At 58.9% G+C, this 18,791-nt stretch overlaps 1 protein-coding gene across 1 annotated transcript; it reads left to right on the top strand.

Moving 5' to 3' along the window:
* Positions 1 to 1,931: 1,931 nt before the first annotated feature.
* On the top strand, positions 1,932 to 9,616 carry LOC138117741 (uncharacterized). The gene is made up of 16 exons (XM_069028299.1): positions 1,932 to 2,047; positions 2,399 to 2,470; positions 2,859 to 2,924; positions 3,125 to 3,196; positions 3,284 to 3,382; positions 3,834 to 3,941; positions 4,594 to 4,653; positions 4,741 to 4,839; positions 5,291 to 5,398; positions 7,275 to 7,346; positions 7,735 to 7,800; positions 8,001 to 8,072; positions 8,160 to 8,258; positions 8,710 to 8,817; positions 9,446 to 9,517; positions 9,612 to 9,616. Exons 1-16 carry the CDS (start codon positions 1,951 to 1,953, stop codon positions 9,614 to 9,616), a joined length of 1,275 nt encoding a protein of 424 aa, XP_068884400.1. The 5' UTR covers positions 1,932 to 1,950.
* The last annotated feature ends 9,175 nt before the right edge of the window (positions 9,617 to 18,791 follow it).

The following is an 18,791-nucleotide window of genomic DNA, read 5'->3' as shown; positions in this document are numbered from 1 at the left end:
TATTGAAGTAAATAAATAAAACTGTGAATGCATAGTGTATTCTTGCCAGAATTTTTTCTTCTTTTGAGAAATTTTTGAAACTATGGAAATTGTCAGTTCTTAACAATTTTTTTAAAGTTTATAGAGTTGGAATGATGGAGGTTTTGTGCATCTGGTGTCCTATCTCACTGCAAAATTAGTAATTTTTATCCCAGATTCGGGAAGGGAACATGTGCCTTGGTGGTGGTCATGAGATCAACAAACAGATTAAACAATGACCCAGCTGCTGATTTCATAAGGCAGATGTTTTGCATGTTGAACAAACTAAATCATGGCACCTTGACAGCTAAAATGCAGTTTTTAATCTTGTGAAGGTAAAACTTTATCAAGTGAATTCCTCTGTGTGCTGTATCGTGCGTTAATCTTCCACGCGGGGTGTAATTTGCCCGCTTGTCTGAGGAATGCAGGTGCTGCAGGGCGAGGAGCTGTGCGGAGGAGCGCCCGGGGACACCGAGGAGCGCCCGGAGGCGGCTGCACTTCCCCGGCAGCTCACGAGATGGGGCGTGAGGACCCGGAACGGAGCGCTGCAGGTCCGGCCCACGGCCCTGCTCTGCTCGGGCACTGTTCGAGCTCTGGCTCGCAGAATCGCCTAGAAGGAGTAGTTATTGCAGGGTATCTGCCGGGAGTCCTGCTCGGAAAAGGGCAGATATATCTCCGTTTGGTTGTATCTTGGAATAAACTCCTGTATCTTAATACTGTTTTGTTTTTGGTTTGTTTTTTTTTTAATTGTAATACCTTTGATAGGTAAGGACTTAGTGAGGTATTGATCAACAGTTAGGATTTCCAATAAATACATTTTGGACTTAGTAGGGAGTTAGCACTTACAGGATAGAAAGTATGCAGATTACTAAAATCAAAAGGGATAGATAAAAATTCATAGCAAGTTTATGTTTTCTCCAGTTTCTTAAAAGATTTGGGATGACTGTCTTTTCTCCTGAGTACAGATTTTTTCAAGCTCATATTTAAATCTCTCCAGTATACTTTCAATTGGACTATTTCATAGCAGACCAACAAGTTCTTCCATACCTCAAATAAATGATCTACAAAGGAAAAAATAAGTGGAACAGTTTGAGTGATGCAGGAGCACTTTATTTCTCTGATAACTCAGTGTAATGTAGAAAAACACTTTGCTGTAAGGCTTGAGTAGTTATCAAGACAGTACAATTTGGTTGCTGCTTTTAGCCAGGGATATAGAAACCACGAAAGTCATTCCTCATTTATTTTTAAATACAATATGTGTTGCACAGCAGCTAGGAAATCAGAGTTAATAGATTAATGATTGGAATAAAACCAGGTAACTGGACAAGTATAATCATGAACAGCTGGATAAGGCTGCCTGTGCACACACACAGATCAGACATTGCCTTTGGGGATGACAAGACCTGGCTGTCATGCCAATTATGCACCAAAACCCAGCACTGAGCACAGAGCACACACTTGGTGTCAGAGTGGCAATAGTGGGAATCACAAATGTGAGTTGAATTATGGACTTCACATTGACATTGCAGGTAGAACCATGAAATGTCTCACTTGTCCAATGTCATATAACTCAGCTCTTGTGAAAAAAACTAGATTGGATGGAGATGCCTGGCAGGACATACCCTCCTCACTGGGAGGGCAGCTCTTGAGATCCATTCCCACACGCTCCTGCCCATCCCTGAGGTCACAGCAGGCTCTGAGGTCACAGCAGTCTCAGAGGTCAGAGCAGGCTCTGAGGTCAGAGCAGGCTCTGAGGTCACAGAGGTCCCAGAGCCCTGCGCTTGCACAGCACCCCAGCGACCGAGCAGTCCGGCGGTGACCACGGCTGTTGCGGCAGCGGCGGCGGCGGCGGCGGCGGTGCTGACCTTGGGACAGCAGCGTCAGGACTGTGGTGGCAGCGAGAGCGGCGGGACTGGCTGAGGGCGAGGCAGCATGGCCCTTGCTCTGCGCCTCGTGCTCCTGCTCCTGCTGGCAGTGGCCCTGCCTGCCAGGGCTGCCCAGGCTGCTCCGATGCCAGCGCGCGGAGCAGGTGAGCCGGCGGCCGGGCTCCCCTTTCCCGGGACAGCGCTCCCTTCTCCCCGGGAAGCGTGGGGGAGGGTTTTCCCCAGGGCTGTAGGGAGGGCTGTGGGAGTGAGAGAGCCCTGAGGGGCCCTGGGCTGCTCCAGCCGCCCCTCCTGGGATGTTGCCCAGGGCCTGCCAAGAGGGAGGAGAGGGACCAGGAGCCAGCCCAGAGCTCCCCAGGCCCCTCTGCAGCTTTGGCCATGTCCATTGGCATCTGGCTCCCACGGCCTTTCCCAACCCCCTTGCCGTGCCCCGTTCCCTAAGGCAGAAGGGGATCCCAGCACACTATGGAATGGTTCTGATCTCTGCTCCCTTCTAGACTGGGATCAGGACATGGATTATCTGGAATCCCTCCTGGATGACGGTTTGAAGACCTCGGCACATGCTGGAGGCAAGTTCTCAATGTCCCTTTTTCCTGACACAATGATCAGTGTCACTGTGGCAAGAGCTCACTCATGTGCCACTCTCCTTAACGTCACCTCAAGGCTGAAGGGTTCTGGAGACCTTGCCCTGCTCCCTTCTCGAGCCCTGAGTGATCCCACAGGGTCGCTGTCGGGGCAGGAAGGAGCATTTAGCTGTCAGTCTCCTTCCCGTGTGCAATGCCAGTTGCTCCTTGCGTGTGCTCTGTGCAGCCACGGAGAAGAGCAGAGAGGGAAGGGGCCGGGCCCAGGGCTGTGCCCCGGGGCGCTGTGCCCGGCGCGGCTCCTCTGCCGGCCCCAGGCAGCCGGAGGATGTCGAACAGTGCCAGGGAAACTGTTCTGTCCTGACTTTCTTTGCAGCTGAACCTCTTGGTGAAGCAGCTTCCCAGCCCATGTCCACGACTGAGCCTCAGGGAGAAGATGAGGGTAGGTCAATGCCTTTCCCCGGGGAGAGCTGCCAGCTCAGAGCCCAAAGGTGGCCAGCGGGGCATCGCTGCAGGTGCCAGGACACAGCTGTGCCCGTGTGTGCCCTCGCCCTGCGGGATCCCCTCCCCGCTCCTGCAGCTCAGTGCTGCCCATGCAGATCAGCAGAGATGACAGAAGCTTCTCTGGCTGTTGAGTTACAGGTGTGTCTGCAGGGAGGACTTCTCCAGCTCCTTTGCTGGTTCCTGCACGCAAGCCTGGCTCCCATCGCAGGGGTGAGTAGTGAGTCCCTGCTGACCCCACAGGCTGAGCACTGGTTTTGTGGGATCCACTCATCTGAAATGGAACTACTTTCTGTTAAGGTCCTCCAAAAGGAAAGACCCAAGCTAGAGGAGAATATAAAGATCTGAAGCCTTCTGAACTTCTGGACCAGTTGCTGAGTGATCTGGAGAGACGGCGTGGTGGGTGCACTTCCCTCAGCCTTCTCCTGAGCCTCAGCAGCCGGGGCTGTCGCTGCACATCTGCACACGCCGTGCCCGGCACAGGGGAAGGGATCCATCGCAGCCTCGCGGCCCCGCTGCTGCTTTCACGCCCTGCAGGGCTGTTTCCCAGCCTGGCCTGGCTGCAGCTCCTCCCCAGCCTCTGCAGGAAGGCATTTGGCATCAGCTGACAGGGTGCCCAAACTGTACCACGGGCCATGCACACCCTGAGATCCCCTGCAATTTCCTGGTCTCTGGGTAGATCAGGAGTGGAGGCTCTTTGGAGGAGGGAGGGCCCTAAAGGGAGACCCCAAAGCCCATCCAATACCTGGAAGCTTATCCACGACTTTGACAAGAATTACCTCCTGAAGAAGCCACCACCCAAATGGGGAACGGTTCCACCTGACCCAGCTGTCCCTCTTCCTTTCTCCAGAGATGGAAGCAGAGGCTGTGCTGAAGGCGGCGTTTCCCGGAGGAAGCAGTGGCTCATTGGCAGCCTCTGCTGCAGGAAGGGAGGCCATGCCAGGCACAGTCACAGGAGGTAATTGCTGAGCCTCTGGGCCTGAGCCCTGCTGAGGCTTGAGCTGCCATCTCTGCTGCTGGGCTTTGGGGCACAGCCCGGGCAAGAGCGGCACAGCACAGAGGAATTCTCCCGAGCAGGCTCAGGGCACGCGGGTACTGAGCAGTCCTGCTGGGCTCCCTCCATGGGAGACATGTCCCAGAACCTGGGAGAGGCTGCAAGGGTGCCCATGGTGGGGAAAGGGCAGAGGGGCAGAGCAGGGCTGCTGTGTGTCCTGCCAGTGCCTGGCTCTGTCCCCCTGTGCTGTGGGAGCTGTCCCAGCAGAGGGAGGGAGGGGCAGTTGGGGCCCTGCCTGCTGCAGATTTCCCAGGGCTGTAGGGAGGGTTTCCACCGTGGCAGTGGGAGAGCCCTGAGGGGCCCTGGGCTGCTCCAGTAGCCCCGCTCTGATCATCAGAGAGAAGATGAGGGTGGGTCAATGCCTTTCCCCGGGGAGAGCTGCCAGCTCAGAGCCCAAAGGTGGCCAGCGGGGCATCGCTGCAGGTGCCAGGACACAGCTGTGCCCGTGTGTGCCCTCGCCCTGCGGGATCCCCTCCCTGCAGCTCAGTGCTGCCCATGCAGATCAGCAGAGATGACAGAAACTTCTCTGGCTGTTGAGTTACAGGTGTGTCTGCAGGGAGGACTTCTCCAGCTCCTTTGGTGGTTCCTGCACGCAAGCCTGGCTCCCATCGCAGGGGTGAGTAGTGAGTCCCTGCTGACCCCACAGGCTGAGCACTGGTTTTGTGGGATCCATCCATCTGAAATGGAACTGCTTTCTGATAAGGTCCTCCAAAAGGAAAGACCCAAGCTAGAGGAGAATATAAAGATCTGAAGCCTTCTGAACTTCTGGACCAGATGCTGAGTGATCTGGAGAGACGGCGTGGTGGGTGCACTTCCCTCAGCCTTCTCCTGAGCCTCAGCAGCCGGGGCTGTCGCTGCACATCTGCACACGCCGTGCCCGGCACAGGGGAAGGGATCCATCGCAGCCTCGCGGCCCCGCTGCTGCTTTCACGCCCTGCAGGGCTGTTTCCCAGCCTGGCCTGGCTGCAGCTCCTCCCCAGCCTCTGCAGGAAGGCATTTGGCATCCGCTGACAGGGTGCCCAAACTGCACCACGGGCCATGCACACCCTGAGATCCCCTGCAATTTCCCGGTCTCTGGGTTGATCCGGAGTGGAGGCTCTTTGGAGGAGGGAGGGCCCTAAAGGGAGACCCCAAAGCCCATCCAATACCTGGAAGCTTATCCACGACTTTGACAAGAATTACCTCCTGAAGAAGCCACCACCCAAATGGGGAACGGTTCCACCTGACCCAGCTGTCCCTCTTCCTTTCTCCAGAGATGGAAGCAGAGGCTGTGCTGAAGGCGGCGTTTCCCGGAGGAAGCAGTGGCTCATTGGCAGCCTCTGCTGCAGGAAGGGAGGCCATGCCAGGCACAGTCACAGGAGGTAATTGCTGAGCCTCTGGGCCTGAGCCCTGCTGAGGCTTGAGCTGCCATCTCTCTGCTGGGCATTGGGGCACAGCCCGGGCAAGAGCGGCACAGCACAGAGGAATTCTCCCGAGCAGGCTCAGGGCACGCGGGTACTGAGCAGTCCTGCTGGGCTCCCTCCATGGGAGACATGTCCCAGAACCTGGGAGAGGCTGCAAGGGGTGCCCATGGTGGGGAAAGGGCAGAGGGGCAGAGCAGGGCTGCTGTGTGTCCTGCCAGTGCCTGGCTCTGTCCCCCCGGGCTGTGGGAGCTGTCCCAGCAGAGGGAGGGAGGGGCAGTTGGGGCCCTGCCTGCAGCAGATTTCCCAGGGCTGTAGGGAGGGTTTCCACCGTGGCAGTAGGAGAGCCCTGAGGGGCCCTGGGCTGCTCCAGTAGCCCCGCTCTGATCATCAGAGAGAAGATGAGGGTGGGTCAATGCCTTTCCCCGGGGAGAGCTGCCAGCTCAGAGCCCAAAGGTGGCCAGTGGGGCATCGCTGCAGGTGCCAGGACACAGCTGTGCCCGTGTGTGCCCTCGCCCTGCGGGATCCCCTCCCTGCAGCTCAGTGCTGCCCATGCAGATCAGCAGAGATGACAGAAACTTCTCTGGCTGTTGAGTTACAGGTGTGTCTGCAGGGAGGACTTCTCCAGCTCCTTTGCTGGTTCCTGCACGCAAGCCCAGCTCCCATCGCAGGGGTGAGTAGTGAGTCCCTGCTGACCCCACAGGCTGAGCACTGGTTTTGTGGGATCCACTCATCTGAAATGGAACTACTTTCTGATAAGGTCCTCCAAAAGGAAAGACCCAAGCTAGAGGAGACAAGAAATCACTTGAGTCAAATGACGTCCTGAACCAAATTGTGAAGGAACTGAAGGGAGGACATGGTGGGTGCACTTCCCTCAGCCTTCTCCTGAGCCTCAGCAGCCGGGGCTGTCGCTGCACATCTGCACACGCCGTGCCCGGCACAGGGGAAGGGATCCATCGCAGCCTCGCGGCCCCGCTGCTGCTTTCACGCCCTGCAGGGCTGTTTCCCAGCCTGGCCTGGCTGCAGCTCCTCCCCAGCCTCTGCAGGAAGGCATTTGGCATCCGCTGACAGGGTGCCCAAACTGCACCACGGGCCATGCACACCCTGAGATCCCCTGCAATTTCCTGGTCTCCCAGGACATCTTGAGGGACGGCTTCTCGGAGGAGGGAGACCCCAAAGCCCAGCCCCAAGGACCTGGGCATTTTCCTGATCCTGATCCATGTCTTTGACAAGTACTGCTTCCTGAAGAAGCCACCTCCCTGATGGGGAACAGCTCCATCTGACCCAGCTGTCCCTCTTCCTTTGTCCAGTGGCAAACATGGAGGCTCTGTGGAAGGCGGCATTTCCTGAAGGATGGGAGGCGATGCCAGGCAAGGCCACAGGCAGAGGAGGTAATTGCTGTGTGGGCTCAGCCCTCGGGGGGGACGGTTTGGCAGCAGCTCTCCACCTAGGGCCGGCCCTGTCTGACAGGGCCTGGCTCTGTCCCCCTGGGCTATGGGAGCTGTCCCAGCAGAGGGAGGGAGGGGCAGTTGGGGCCCTGCCTGCAGCAGATTTCCCAGGGCTGTAGGGAGGGTTTCCACCGTGGCAGTGGGAGAGCCCTGAGGGGCCCTGGGCTGCTGCAGCCGCCCCTCCTGGGATGTTGCCCAGGGCCTGCCAAGAGGGAGGAGAGGGACCAGGAGCCAGCCCAGAGCTCCCCAGGCTCCTCTGCAGCTTTGGCCATGGCCATTGGCATCTGGCTCCCACAGCCTTTCCCAACCCCCTTGCAGTGCCCGGTTCCCTAAGGCAGAAGGGGATCCCAGCACACCATGGAATGGTTCTGATCTCTGCTCCCTTCTAGACTGGGATCAGGACATGGATTATCTGGAATCCCTGCTGGATGATGGTTTGAAGACCTCGGCACATGCTGGAGGCAAGTTCTCAATGTCCCTTTTTCCTGACACAATGATCAGTGTCACTGTGGCAAGAGCTCACTCATGTGCCACTCTCCTTAACGTCACCTCAAGGCTGAAGGGTTCTGGAGACCTTGCCCTGCTCCCTTCTCGAGCCCTGAGTGATCCCACAGGGTCGCTGTCGGGGGAGGAAGGAGCATTTAGCTGTCAGTCTCCTTCCCGTGTGCAATGCCAGTTGCTCCTTGCGTGTGCTCTGTGCAGCCACGGAGAAGAGCAGAGAGGGAAGGGGCCGGGCCCAGGGCTGTGCCCCGGGGCGCTGTGCCCGGCGCGGCTCCTCTGCCGGCCCCAGGCAGCCGGAGGATGTCGAACAGTGCCAGGGAAACTGTTCTGTCCTGACTTTCTTTGTAGCTGAACCTCTTGGTGAAGCAGCTTCCCAGCCCATGTCCACGACTGAGCCTCAGGGAGAAGATGAGGGTAGGTCAATGCCTTTCCCTGGGGAGAGCTGCCAGCTCAGAGCCCAAAGGTGGCCAGCGGGGCATCGCTGCAGGTGCCAGGACACAGCTGTGCCCGTGTGTGCCCTCGCCCTGCGGGATCCCCTCCCCGCTCCTGCAGCTCAGTGCTGCCCATGCAGATCAGCAGAGATGACAGAAGCTTCTCTGGCTGTTGAGTTACAGGTGTGTCTGCAGGGAGGACTTCTCCAGCTCCTTTGCTGGTTCCTGCACGCAAGCCTGGCTCCCATCGCAGGGGTGAGTAGTGAGTCCCTGCTGACCCCACAGGCTGAGCACTGGTTTTGTGGGATCCACTCATCTGAAATGGAACTACTTTCTGATAAGGTCCTCCAAAAGGAAAGACCCAAGCTAGAGGAGAATATAAAGATCTGAAGCCTTCTGAACTTCTGGACCAGATGCTGAGTGATCTGGAGAGACGGCGTGGTGGGTGCACTTCCCTCAGCCTTCTCCTGAGCCTCAGCAGCCGGGGCTGTCGCTGCACATCTGCACACGCCGTGCCCGGCACAGGGGAAGGGATCCATCGCAGCCTCGCGGCCCCGCTGCTGCTTTCACGCCCTGCAGGGCTGTTTCCCAGCCTGGCCTGGCTGCAGCTCCTCCCCAGCCTCTGCAGGAAGGCATTTGGCATCCGCTGACAGGGTGCCCAAACTGCACCACGGGCCATGCACACCCTGAGATCCCCTGCAATTTCCCAGTCTCTGGGTAGATCAGGAGTGGAGGCTCTTTGGAGGAGGGAGGGCCCTAAAGGGAGACCCCAAAGCCCATCCAATACCTGGAAGCTTATCCACGACTTTGACAAGAATTACCTCCTGAAGAAGCCACCACCCAAATGGGGAACGGTTCCACCTGACCCAGCTGTCCCTCTTCCTTTCTCCAGAGATGGAAGCAGAGGCTGTGCTGAAGGCGGCGTTTCCCGGAGGAAGCAGTGGCTCATTGGCAGCCTCTGCTGCAGGAAGGGAGGCCATGCCAGGCACAGTCACAGGAGGTAATTGCTGAGCCTCTGGGCCTGAGCCCTGCTGAGGCTTGAGCTGCCATCTCTGCTGCTGGGCATTGGGGCACAGCCCGGGCAAGAGCGGCACAGCACAGAGGAATTCTCCCGAGCAGGCTCAGGGCACGCGGGTACTGAGCAGTCCTGCTGGGCTCCCTCCGTGGGAGACACATCCCGAAACCTGGGAGCGGCTGCAAGGGGTGCCCATGGTGGGGAAAGGGCAGAGGGGCAGAGCAGGGCTGCTGTGTGTCCTGCCAGGGCCTGGCTCTGTCCCCCCGGGCTGTGGGAGCTGTCCCAGCAGAGGGAGGGAGGGACAGTTGGGGCCCTGCCTGCTGCAGATTTCCCAGGGCTGTAGGGAGGGTTTCCACCGTGGCAGTGGGAGAGCCCTGAGGGGCCCTGGGCTGCTCCAGCCGCCCCTCCTGGGATGTTGCCCAGGGCCTGCCAAGAGGGAGGAGAGGGACCAGGAGCCAGCCCAGAGCTCCCCAGGCCCCTCTGCAGCTTTGGCCATGGCCATTGGCATCTGGCTCCCACGGCCTTTCCCAACCCCCTTGCAGTGCCCGGTTCCCTAAGGCAGAAGGGGATCCCAGCACACCATGGAATGGTTCTGATCTCTGCTCCCTTCTAGATTCACAACGCGACTTGGATTATTTGGAAGTGCTGGCGAATGATGGTGTGAAGATCTTGGAGAATGCTGGAGGCAAGTTCTCAATGTCCCTTTTTCCTGACACAATGATCAGTGTCACTGTGGCAAGAGCTCACTCATGTGCCACTCTCCTTAACGTCACCTCAAGGCTGAAGGGTTCTGGAGACCTTGCCCTGCTCCCTTCTCGAGCCCTGAGTGATCCCACAGGGTCGCTGTCGGGGGAGGAAGGAGCATTTAGCTGTCAGTCTCCTTCCCGTGTGCAATGCCAGTTGCTCCTTGCGTGTGCTCTGTGCAGCCACGGAGAAGAGCAGAGAGGGAAGGGGCCGGGCCCAGGGCTGTGCCCCGGGGCGCTGTGCCCGGCGCGGCTCCTCTGCCGGCCCCAGGCAGCCGGAGGATGTCGAACAGTGCCAGGGAAACTGTTCTGTCCTGACTTTCTTTGTAGCTGAACCTCTTGGTGAAGCAGCTTCCCAGCCCATGTCCACGACTGAGCCTCAGGGAGAAGATGAGGGTAGGTCAATGCCTTTCCCCGGGGAGAGCTGCCAGCTCAGAGCCCAAAGGTGGCCAGCGGGGCATCGCTGCAGGTGCCAGGACACAGCTGTGCCCGTGTGTGCCCTCGCCCTGCGGGATCCCCTCCCCGCTCCTGCAGCTCAGTGCTGCCCATGCAGATCAGCAGAGATGACAGAAGCTTCTCTGGCTGTTGAGTTACAGGTGTGTCTGCAGGGAGGACTTCTCCAGCTCCTTTGCTGGTTCCTGCACGCAAGCCCAGCTCCCATCGCAGGGGTGAGTAATGAGTCCCTGCTGACCCCACAGGCTGAGCACTGGTTTTGTGGGATCCACTCATCTGAAATGGAACTACTTTCTGTTAAGGTCCTCCAAAAGGAAAGACCCAAGCTAGAGGAGAATATAAAGATCTGAAGCCTTCTGAACTTCTGGACCAGATGCTGAGTGATCTGGAGAGACGGCGTGGTGGGTGCACTTCCCTCAGCCTTCTCCTGAGCCTCAGCAGCCGGGGCTGTCGCTGCACATCTGCACACGCCGTGCCCGGCACAGGGGAAGGGATCCATCGCAGCCTCGCGGCCCCGCTGCTGCTTTCACGCCCTGCAGGGCTGTTTCCCAGCCTGGCCTGGCTGCAGCTCCTCCCCAGCCTCTGCAGGAAGGCATTTGGCATCCGCTGACAGGGTGCCCAAACTGCACCACGGGCCATGCACACCCTGAGATCCCCTGCAATTTCCCGGTCTCTGGGTAGATCAGGAGTGGAGGCTCTTTGGAGGAGGGAGGGCCCTAAAGGGAGACCCCAAAGCCCATCCAATACCTGGAAGCTTATCCACGACTTTGACAAGAATTACCTCCTGAAGAGGCCACCACCCAAATGGGGAACGGTTCCACCTGACCCAGCTGTCCCTCTTCCTTTCTCCAGAGATGGAAGCAGAGGCTGTGCTGAAGGAGGCGTTTCCCGGAGGAAGCAGTGGCTCATTGGCAGCCTCTGCTGCAGGAAGGGAGGCCATGCCAGGCACAGTCACAGGAGGTAATTGCTGAGCCTCTGGGCCTGAGCCCTGCTGAGGCTTGAGCTGCCATCTCTGCTGCTGGGCATTGGGGCACAGCCCGGGCAAGAGCGGCACAGCACAGAGGAATTCTCCCGAGCAGGCTCAGGGCACGCGGGTACTGAGCAGTCCTGCTGGGCTCCCTCCGTGGGAGACACATCCCGAAACCTGGGAGTGGCTGCAAGGGGTGCCCATGGTGGGGAAAGGGCAGAGGGGCAGAGCAGGGCTGCTGTGTGTCCTGCCAGGGCCTGGCTCTGTCCCCCTGGGCTGTGGGAGCTGTCCCAGCAGAGGGAGGGAGGGGCAGTTGGGGCCCTGCCTGCTGCAGATTTCCCAGGGCTGTAGGGAGGGTTTCCACCGTGGCAGTGGGAGAGCCCTGAGGGGCCCTGGGCTGCTCCAGCCGCCCCTCCTGGGATGTTGCCCAGGGCCTGCCAAGAGGGAGGAGAGGGACCAGGAGCCAGCCCAGAGCTCCCCAGGCCCCTCTGCAGCTTTGGCCATGTCCATTGGCATCTGGCTCCCACGGCCTTTCCCAACCCCCTTGCCGTGCCCCGTTCCCTAAGGCAGAAGGGGATCCCAGCACGCCATGGAATGGTTCTGATCTCTGCTCCCTTCTAGATTCGCAACGCAACTTGGATTCCCTGCTAGTCCAGATGGATGACGGTTTGAAGACCTCGGCACATGCTGGAGGCAAGTTCTCAATGTCCCTTTTTCCTGACACAATGATCAGTGTCACTGTGGCAAGAGCTCACTCATGTGCCACTCTCCTTAACGTCACCTCAAGGCTGAAGGGTTCTGGAGACCTTGCCCTGCTCCCTTCTCGAGCCCTGAGTGATCCCACAGGGTCGCTGTCGGGGGAGGAAGGAGCATTTAGCTGTCAGTCTCCTTCCCGTGTGCAATGCCAGTTGCTCCTTGCGTGTGCTCTGTGCAGCCACGGAGAAGAGCAGAGAGGGAAGGGGCCGGGCCCAGGGCTGTGCCCCGGGGCGCTGTGCCCGGCGCGGCTCCTCTGCCGGCCCCAGGCAGCCGGAGGATGTCGAACAGTGCCAGGGAAACTGTTCTGTCCTGACTTTCTTTGCAGCTGAACCTCTTGGTGAAGCAGCTTCCCAGCCCATGTCCACGACTGAGCCTCAGGGAGAAGATGAGGGTAGGTCAATGCCTTTCCCCGGGGAGAGCTGCCAGCTCAGAGCCCAAAGGTGGCCAGCGGGGCATCGCTGCAGGTGCCAGGACACAGCTGTGCCCGTGTGTGCCCTCGCCCTGCGGGATCCCCTCCCTGCTCCTGCAGCTCAGTGCTGCCCATGCAGATCAGCAGAGATGACAGAAACTTCTCTGGCTGTTGAGTTACAGGTGTGTCTGCAGGGAGGACTTCTCCAGCTCCTTTGCTGGTTCCTGCACGCAAGCCCAGCTCCCATCGCAGGGGTGAGTAATGAGTCCCTGCTGACCCCACAGGCTGAGCACTGGTTTTGTGGGATCCACTCATCTGAAATGGAACTACTTTCTGTTAAGGTCCTCCAAAAGGAAAGACCCAAGCTAGAGGAGAATATAAAGATCTGAAGCCTTCTGAACTTCTGGACCAGATGCTGAGTAATCTGGAGAGACAGCGTGGTGGGTGCACTTCCCTCAGCCTTCTCCTGAGCCTCAGCAGCCGGGGCTGTCGCTGCACATCTGCACACGCCGTGCCCGGCACAGGGGAAGGGATCCATCGCAGCCTCGCGGCCCCGCTGCTGCTTTCACGCCCTGCAGGGCTGTTTCCCAGCCTGGCCTGGCTGCAGCTCCTCCCCAGCCTCTGCAGGAAGGCATTTGGCATCCGCTGACAGGGTGCCCAAACTGCACCACGGGCCATGCACACCCTGAGATCCCCTGCAATTTCCTGGTCTCTAGGTAGATCAGGAGTGGAGGCTCTTTGGAGGAGGGAGGGCCCTAAAGGGAGACCCCAAAGCCCATCCAATACCTGGAAGCTTATCCACGACTTTGACAAGAATTACCTCCTGAAGAAGCCACCACCCAAATGGGGAACGGTTCCACCTGACCCAGCTGTCCCTCTTCCTTTCTCCAGAGATGGAAGCAGAGGCTGTGCTGAAGGCGGCGTTTCCCAGAGGAAGCAGTGGCTCATTGGCAGCCTCTGCTGCAGGAAGGGAGGCCATGCCAGGCCAGGCTGGGAAAGCAGCTTCCCAGCCCATGTCCACGACTGAGCCTCAGGGAGAAGATGAGGGTAGGTCAATGCCTTTCCCCGGGGAGAGCTGCCAGCTCAGAGCCCAAAGGTGGCCAGCGGGGCATCGCTGCAGGTGCCAGGACACAGCTGTGCCCGTGTGTGCCCTCGCCCTGCGGGATCCCCTCCCTGCTCCTTCTCAGGAGAGGTGGCTGTTTGGAGGAGAGAGGGCCCTCGCCCGGCTGCAAAAGCCGAGACGTTTTCTGAAAGTTATCCCAAATTTTTTACAAGCATGGCCTCCTGACAATGCCACCCGTGAAATGGGGAACAATTGCATCTGACTCAGCTGTCCCTTTTCCTTTCTCTAGGGATGGACCAAATGGCCACGGAGGCAACGGCACTTCCCAGAGAAAGCAGGGGCTCATTGGCAGCCCCTACTGCAGGAAAGGAGGAGCTGCCAGCCACGGGCACAGCCCCAGGAGGTAATTGCTGTGCGGGGCTCAGCCCTCGGCGGGGCTGTGTGGCAGCCACTCTTCCCCCAGGGCCCGCCCTTGCAGGGCCCGGCTGCAGCCAAAGCTGGAGGCGCCTCGGCTTCGAGGCCTCTGGAGCTCGTTCCGCAGCCCCTGGCAAACGGGACTCGTGCACCAAGGTCCCTCCCGCTGCAGCCGCCTCCCGGAGCTGGCCCTGAGTGCCCAGAGGCCCCAGGCACAGGGGCAGCCCCGAGCGGGAGCCCTGCCGCCAGCCCAGGGCCAGAGCCAGCCCTGGCTGCCACACTGGGCAGGGCTGCTGTGTGTCCTGCCAGGGCCTGGCTCTGTCCCCCTGCGCTGCGGGAGCTGTCGCGGGGCAGGGAGGGTCGCGGTGGCAGCTGCTGCTGCAGGGATGGCTTTGGCCCGTGTCCCTCGCAGGAGCCCCTGCCCGAGCAGCTGCGCTGCCCCCGGGCTCTCCTCCCGGCCCTCTGGGCTTTGTTGGTGGCACAGCCTGGGCCCAGGGGCGGCAAGGGGCCTGCAGGCCCCAGCTCTGGGGAAACAGAGAACGTCCTGGCTGTATGCAACGTGCTGCCAGCTCAGCAGTGGTGCCCAGCACGGGCTCACGCTCCCCATTGCTCCCACAGAGGCAGCAGGAACCACAACACGAGTTCCCAGTGACCAGAAGGGGAAAGGAGATGGGTTCTGTCAGGGAACACGTTGTTTGCTGGAGTTCATGGCCATCATTGGTGGTGCAGCGCTTGTCTTGATGTTGTGCTGTGTTGGAGTTTGGTATTGCTGGAAGAGAAAACGGTGAGTATTTTGTTGCTCTCCCCCTCAAACAGCTTCCTTTAAAGGCTGCTTATAGGCAGGAAACATTCCCAGTGAGGCTGCTGTGGAGCTGTGGCGAGTCCGTGGTTGTCCAAACAACTCTGCTGAGGGTTCTGCTGCTGTCCAGTGCTTTAATTGGCCTCTTAATTGCTGGGCCTTGTCCTGGGGAGCCCGCTCGGGCTGCAGCCAGTGCTGGCTCCCACAGAGGCTGCCTGGCCAAGAGCAGCCCCAGGAGCACCGGGCAGGGGCAAAGCAAGGCGGGGAGGAGAAAGAGCGGGGCCGAGATTGCCCTTGAAAGGCAGACGTGCTCTGGGGCCCGCTCCTGGCCAGGGACCCTGCCCAGAGCCATCCCCGGCTGGCTGGGGCCTCGAGGGGCAGCTGTCCACCTGGGCCAAGGTGTGCCAGCAGCTGCAGCCGTGCCGGGGAGCCTTGCCAGCTCTGGGCCCTGCTGGGAGGAGGGTCCCTGTGTGCCAGGTGCAGCTGGGGGCCTCAGACACCTCCTCTCTCCACAGGTACATCCTTGAAGAAAAGCTGAAAGCTGGTGGCTGGTCCCCAGACTTCTACAGCCAGAAGAGCTACAGCAGCAGCTCTGCGTCTGACCAGTTTTCATTTGCACCTTCAAGCCCTGCACTGCTTTGAGGCCACAGGCCCAGCCCTTCATCCAGAGCTGAAGGTGAAACTCTCAGGAAAGGATTTGGAAGTGTTCAACTGAACCTTGACTGAGAGCTTCTAAAATCAGCTCTTATGTTCCAATAAAGAGATGGAGCTGGCACAGCAGTGTCCAGGTGGTACCACCAGCAAAGCCCTCACAGCACCAGCACTGGCTGAGCTCCATGTCCGGGAGCAGCCGTGGATGCCCACGGTGCGGGCAGGCAGGAGCCAGGCACGGCGCTGCTGTGACCAGTGGCGAGGCCCTGAGGGGCTGGGGGAGCCCACGCTGAGGGTCCCTGGGCTGTGGGCACGTTTCTTTCAGCGGGATCATCGGGGCCTGGACCTCCTCCAGTGGCATGCCCAGGAAAAGAGGGGAGCCATTGGGAGCATCTCCAGGGACACAGCCTGACAAGCAATGTCAGCAAGCAAAACAAAGGTCCTCCCTAATTAACACAGACTTGATGGGACCTAACTGATGGGCCGTTACCAATCCAGGGTGCTGCATGGGGTCTGCTCCTCTGGGCGAGGGCCTTGGCGGGGAAGGGCCGCAGCCATGGGCTGGATGGGGCTGATGAGCAGCGCCAGGAGGCACAAGAACCCGGCTGCAACCACACTTGATTTCCAGGTCAAAACACTCAGTGTAGCTAGGCTGGGGTTCCCCAAAAGGCAAGTGGGGGTTTTGGAGTCCCCTGTAAGGTGCACGGGGAGCTGGGGTCCCTTGTGAGATACACGGGGATATTTTAGGTTCCCTCTGAACTGTGGAGGGCACTGGGGTCCCCCGTATGTAATGCAAGGGATTTGGAGTCCTGTGTGAGGCGTGCAGGGGGTTTGGGATCTCCATTAAGTGTGCAGGGGACTGGAGATCCCTGGAAGGCATGCAGGGGGCAGAGGTCCCTCTGAGGCATGTATGAAGGGCTTGGATTTGCCACTAAGGTATGCAGGGGGCTTGGGGTTCTTCCTCAAGCATGCAGGGGGCGGGAATCTCTCCTGAGGCACATGAGGAGGTTTTCAGATCTCATCTCAGGTGTGCAGGGCCTGATGACCCCCACAAGTCATGTGGGTAGTTTGGAGCCACTTGTGAGGCATGCAGGGGGTTTGGGATCTCTCCCAATGCGTGCAGGGCGCTAGGGTCTCTCGTGAGGTACATGAGGGGCTTTTGGGGTCTCCTCGCAGATGTGAAGAGGGCCATGGACTCGCATAAGCACGCCGGTGCTTCGGGTCCCTCCTGCTGCACGCAATGGCGCTGGAGTCTCTTGTGAGGCACGCAGGGGCCCGTGCGGCTCGGGGCTGCCGCGGCCCCCAGGGGCACCCAGGGGGTGCGCAGGGATCCTTGGTGTGAGGGGCCGAGGCCGCGGTGCCGGCCGGGCTCCCGCTGCACGGCGCGGCACGGCCGGTGCTGGGCGCCGGGCAGGCGGCACCCCGACCCCCACGGGCCCCGCTCTGCCTCCCTCAGCGCCGGGAGCGGGGCCCGGAGCACAGCCCCGGAGCCAGCGTGGCGGGACCGGGCACCGCCGAGAGCCCGGGGGGCACCGAACCGCTGCAGGAGGAGCCGGGAGCAGCTCCGGGCCGGGTCCTGGCGCTGCCCGCCGCGCTCTGCCGGGTCTGTGGCCGTCCCGGCCGGGAGGGGTTCGGTCTGCGCCGCGCCCTCCCCACGGAGCGCGGCTGCGAGTGAACACCCGGCTCCTACCCCTGCCTTGTGAACGCTGAGGAGGACTTGGGGGCGTCACTGAACTTGCCAGAGAGAGAAACAATTCCTAGGAGAGCTGTTTAGCCCTTTTAAAAGATTAACTGAGAAACACCTTAAAATCCCAGGCTAAATCGTGTATTTTAGTGTGCGGTGATTCCTTCAAGACACTTTGTTTGTAACTCGCATCAGGCCCGTGGTGCCGGGCCGCGCTGTGTCCCAGCGAGCACAAACACCCAGGAGCTTTGATGTGTGCAGCACGTCTGGGAAGAGGGAAACGAGTCAACATCTGTACAGATTCCCAGTCTGCTTTCAGGGGTGTCACACAACAGGAGTGTTCCAGGATGAAGAAGCATTTTTACATCCTCAGGACAATGTGCTGCTCTGGGCCTGGTGATGGATCGGAGAGAAAAGCCCCATTTGACAGACTGAATTTGACTGCAGGACAGGGATGGCTCAGCAGAGAGCCTGAGGACCTGTGGTGCCAGCCAGTGACCGGGCACTCAGACACAGCTGTAAGACCCCAGATTATCACCCTTCAGCTGTGAGGGTATAAAAGCCCAGGGGTTCTTTGTTCAGGGTCCCTCAGAGGCACCAGCTCAAGCTGTTGCTCTTCCACCATGAACAGTATGAACTGTTTTAAGGATCCAGAGGTCTGACACTCTGCTATGGAGTATATTCCACATTTCCAATCTCTTGGGCATTTGAGAGCTTTTGATTTCCTTTTGCACCCAAAATAAACAAACACCCAAAACTGCACAAATAACTCCTGTATCATTTCCTCCTTTTATTTTCAGCTGATTTTTACATTGTTCTATTTGCTCTGCTACCCTTGTCCTCCTCTTCCCAAAATTCCTGGGCCTATTCAACTCCAGTCTGGGATGGTGCACATTTCTTTTAGTTCTGTAGGAATTTATCCCTAGCAATCCTGCCAACAACACCCATTTAAATGCTGCAAAAACCGAACTCTCGGCTGCAGTGTATGAACCACACTCCGGTGTGTGAGATGGCAGAGCACTAGAGCAGGCACTAAAGAAGGGGGCATTTGGCTACACAGGGTGTAACTTGACCATTTTTCTACTCAAAGTCCTTACAGTGATATTTTGGTGATTACCACATCTTACCACACGATAGAAGTGAGATGGCTGTGGGCTTGAGGCAAGAAAGAAGAGCCCTAATGGTTGCAGAGCTGGACAGCACCACAGCAGTGGAGGGGTTTGTCCTGTATGGCACGGTGGGGATCCAAGGATTCTGCTCTGACGTGACTGCATGGGAAGTCTCAATAGAGAGAATGAGTGTTCAGTGCTCTACTGCAGTAGTTCTTGCAGGGGAGGCTGCTGCTGATATGGAGGTGACTCTCCAGTGGGAGGGGAATTCTCTGAACAACAGATCAGCAGAAGCCAGCTGGGTTTTGCTCTCCCATCCTGCTGCAGCAGTGTTTGGTCAGGATTTGAGAGTCAGCAAGGCAGGGCAGTGCTCCTGAGGAGTGTAAAGGGAAATCTGCCCACACAGCACCCCCAGCTGCAAGGCTGTCACACAGAGCTGAGTCAGGTTTGGTGCACGAGGACCCCATAAGGACTATTTGCTCTTCAAGGATTTTAGAGAATCCTCATTCAATTCTGGAAGGGACCTCAAAGCCCATCCAGTGCCACCCCCTTGCCATGGGCAGGGACACCTTCCACTGTCCCAGGCTGCTCCAAGCCCCAATGTCCAGCCTGGCCTTGGGCACTGCCAGGGATCCAGGGGCAGCCCCAGCTGCTCTGGGCACCCTGTGCCAGGGCCTGCCCACCCTCACAGGGAACAATTCCTTCCCAATCTCCCATCCATCCCTGCCCTCTGGCAGTGGGAAGCCATTCCCTGGGTCCTGTCCCTCCATGCCTTGTGAAGAGTCTTTCCTCATCTTTCTTGTAGGCTCCCTGCAGCTACTGAATTTGGTCACCCGATTTGCATCACCTTGGTCACAAATTAATTAACAGGCGGCTGCTGAAGTTTGTAGGTTTGATTATTCGCTTAGATG

The sequence above is a fragment of the Aphelocoma coerulescens genome, chromosome 12, assembly GCF_041296385.1.
Source record: "Aphelocoma coerulescens isolate FSJ_1873_10779 chromosome 12, UR_Acoe_1.0, whole genome shotgun sequence".
In the NCBI taxonomy this organism is placed as follows: domain Eukaryota; kingdom Metazoa; phylum Chordata; class Aves; order Passeriformes; family Corvidae; genus Aphelocoma; species Aphelocoma coerulescens.
This window is presented reverse-complemented; position numbering and strand designations above follow the sequence as displayed.